We start from the raw sequence: 3,731 nt of genomic DNA, 5'->3' as shown, positions 1-3,731 counted from the left end.
TCTTCCAGTAAAATTTCTGTTTGTGATTATAAGTAAGTATGTGCACGCATGCACACATGTGTGCACGCAGGCATGCACACACGCACACTCCTCCACAAGAATGAAATGTACCTAACTTGAATTCTGTATTTCAAGGAATTGGGAAACCTAGAAACTCTTAGTTTAGAAATGTACCAGTTCTATTCCTTCTTTCTATCCTTCTAAGAATAGTTGTGATGACAATACTCTTTTCTACAAAAACAGTCTCTCATTGCCTACAGAATAAAATGCATATTCCTTAGCTTGAGCAGTCCAAGCTCTTCACAAGCTTTGCACAATTCTATTCTACTATGGAGTAATCCAATGTACTCTAGGCTGTGGCTGCTGCTGCTCCCTAACACCCTGTACTTCCCAGCAGGTCTCTTCACTGGAACAGGTGTTCATTTTTATCTTAATCTCTTAAACTACTTTGACTTCAAAAGCCATCAGCACTTCAACATGCCCTCAACTCCACAAATCACTGTCCAGTGAACTCTTATTTTATATTAGCCTTTTTGGTGGCATGTATTCCTAATTAATATCATGTCATTTACTTTTGTCCATAACACAGTTTACAGGACAGCAGGGAAGCTCATTTCCCTTTTTCTACTTTGACATACTTCCCAGTGCCCTGGACACACAGTGAGTACTCAATACATATGACGATGGCCTGACATGTAGGCTCAGGTTTGGTTGTAGACCCTTGTTTTAAGATGATGAACAGAATTAAAAGCTGAAGTTTATTTTTTGAGGGGGGTTACTGCTCCACTCTGAAATTACAGAGAAGCTTGGTTTAAAGGAGCCTGCTATGCACTTTATCCAATGTAAGTGCTAAGATTGCTAAATAAAAACACAATGGACCAAAACTAGAAACATGCCAACTGGAAACTGGGGGTAGAAGGTGAACTGACAGAAAAGATTTGGATACTAATTCATCTTGAAAAGCCAGGTCCATGTATTACTTTCACTATGGATTGAAAAATGAAAATAGCAACTATTTAATTTTTTAAAAAAAGAGGACCCTGGACAAAGTATAACTAAAAGATGAAACTAAAGCAGGGCAACATTTGTACATGTACAATAACAAAGGGACCTGAAAATATAGACACACACCTTTCAAATCCTCTATAAAGTAAAAGCTACCACAGGAACAGTGAGTTTATTTATAGATCATTCATATTAGAAAGCACTCAAAATCCAGAAAAAAAAATTTTCTAAGACATTTATATGCTAGTAAACTTTCCTAGACACACAAAAAGCAACATCAACTACCATTCAGACTAGTGAACTTTGGATGCTTTAATATGTCCAAAGGCATAGAAGTTCATTTTAAATATTTACTGAACATCTACTCATACTGTCAGGCACTAGGGATCTGCAAAGTGGTATGTATGAGTCACAATTTTTACAAGTATATTCATATGCCATTTCTAAATGTTCCAACTGAATATGGAATAAATCTATGAGTTTTAAATGCCCACAAAATCACTATCTTTTTTTTAAGGGGAACAGGATCACCCTTGAATCACTATAATTTAAAAAATAAGACAAACACACAAAAGAAGTTAAGAACGCTTTCAACTACTATTGAAATATGGGTGCTAGGAATCAAGGAACTATTTTTTTGCAACTTTATTTTCATGGTGGGAAGAATACTTGAGGAACCTTAATTTTAGTACAAGTTCTGGTACTAACAAGTTATATGCCACTGGGAAAAGATCAGAAACTTTAGGCTGTTATTTGTTAAAAAAAGACACTGCTACTTGCCCTTCCTGCCTCACAACATCTATGATGAGTATGAAATGAGATAACATATGCTTATCTCATATGTTTTATTTTCAAAAGGCTTTCACAAAATGCAAGGAACCATAATCTTCATCATTGATTTAAAAATCCAGTTAAGTGTAACAGCAGGTTTCCAACTGCTTCAAAATATGTTCCAGGAAATATTCACAAGGTAACATTGTAAACCCATGAATTTAAAACAGCCCACACAAGCCACTGACGGTTAAGACTGACATACATACACAATCCCACTCTGGTTATAAAAATCTACTATACTGGAATACATAATCGATATAGCAAAATTTTTACTTTAAAAGAAACCATTCACATTTGATTAATACAGTATATTCTAAAAACAATGCTACAATTTCAGGACAGGCATATTGGCTAATCTAAGCTGTTAAAAATTAGTGCTTACTTGCCCAATATCCACAGACATTTCAATTTAAAGCTATAGTTCTAAAAGTGGTTAGTACTGTCAACTGGCTTTGTTCCCAAGATATAATTTTTTTTACTGGTCCACCAGTAAGGAATCATACTTAGCAGATATAAGAGGAGGCAAAGTAGAAAACCAAAGTGAAACAGGGTACAAATTTTATAATAATAAAGACAAAATAACATGAACATTGGACAATTCAACTATAATCATGAAATGAATGAACTCTGTAATAAGATACACAAACTGCACATTATTTTTAGTAGCAGAATATTCAAGAATAGGCAAGAATTAATACTGACATGTAAACACAACCATTGAGTTGAATATTCCCCTCCAAGAGAATGATTAGCTTACATTAACCATATTTTTTGATAATATGCCACAACTACCAAAAAGGTAGCTCGGCAGAAGTGACATAAAATGGGTTGACGTTTATGGGTTGAGATGGGCTCGGTTTTTAGAAGAGTTATGTGAATGCATCAGATATATCTTTTGGTCTTCTGGGTTATCTAAAAAAATTAGAAAACAGTCTGACAGATTTGTTTTGAGAAATTAAATAAGCCTACTCCCCCTTAAAAAAACCAACTCCCTCCGCATTATCTTAAACTTATTTTCAGATTTTGAAGCATAAAAGGATAAGGCATTAACAGCAAGCAAGGAGAGATTATAGAAAGGTTGCCACATTACATACATTTTGTAACAATTTCACTTAAAGGGATCATCCCCATTGTCATCCACTGTTTCAGTTTGTGATAGGTATTTTTAAAGGTTATTCCACTAGCTTACTGAATTTATTAGAGTGAGGGTATACTAAACAAATGAAGTAACAAATTTTTCTTTGTTTTACTTAGGCATGATGATTTTAAAAGACTCAAACCTTTGCTGAAGACTCCTTGAGTTCGATGAGACTGTCCTGTAGAAAATGAATGGAGATGACAGGTGAGCTGGCATAGTTCTCAGAACCCAGAGGAACTTTGGGAAGTATGGCTGTAACCTGGAAATAAACCATCTACTTCTTGTGAGGATAAATCTCGTGATGTCATTATTATATGAATATCAACAGTTAAAAAAAAAACTATGTAATGGAATTGTAATGTTTAAAAAAAACTCAATTATATGTACTCATTGTAACAAATAAAAATCTTTCTCTGCTCAGAATTTAAAAATAAATGTCAATGCCACATTTTTTCAGAATACTGTATTTAAGCTACAGGTAACATTAAGCTTAAGAAAGCAAAATATTTTTTCCCCATAAAAAAGTTAAAGATAGTGGAGATCACAACATTGTCTTATATTTTCATAGTTTTTCTTTAATAGAGAGGTTTCAATCTTTACTTGTGACTCTATCATAAACATACACAAATTTTATTCTAGGCAGAAAACTCAGTGGCATTACATTAACAAGAAAACAAAATATATTCTATAAAAGAGTAATTAACTCTTTTCTTTTTGCAAAGTGCCTCTAATTGTAAATCTCATACCTCCCACA

The 3,731-nt window shown here is 33.7% G+C and overlaps 1 protein-coding gene across 1 annotated transcript in view; it reads right to left on the bottom strand.

Moving 5' to 3' along the window:
• LOC104980959 (THO complex subunit 2-like) overlaps nt 1–3,731 on the bottom strand; it is a gene marked incomplete at both ends in the record, with an annotated part of 113,276 nt that overhangs the window by 14,560 nt on the left and 94,985 nt on the right. Inside the window, 1 exon segment of the mRNA XM_010829845.1 lies at nt 3,120–3,155. Coding sequence (XP_010828147.1) covers nt 3,120–3,155 — 36 coding nt within the window.

This window comes from Bison bison, unplaced genomic scaffold (assembly GCF_000754665.1).
Source record: "Bison bison bison isolate TAMUID 2011002044 unplaced genomic scaffold, Bison_UMD1.0 scf7180017864508, whole genome shotgun sequence".
Taxonomy (NCBI): Eukaryota; Metazoa; Chordata; class Mammalia; order Artiodactyla; family Bovidae; genus Bison; species Bison bison.
This window is presented reverse-complemented; position numbering and strand designations above follow the sequence as displayed.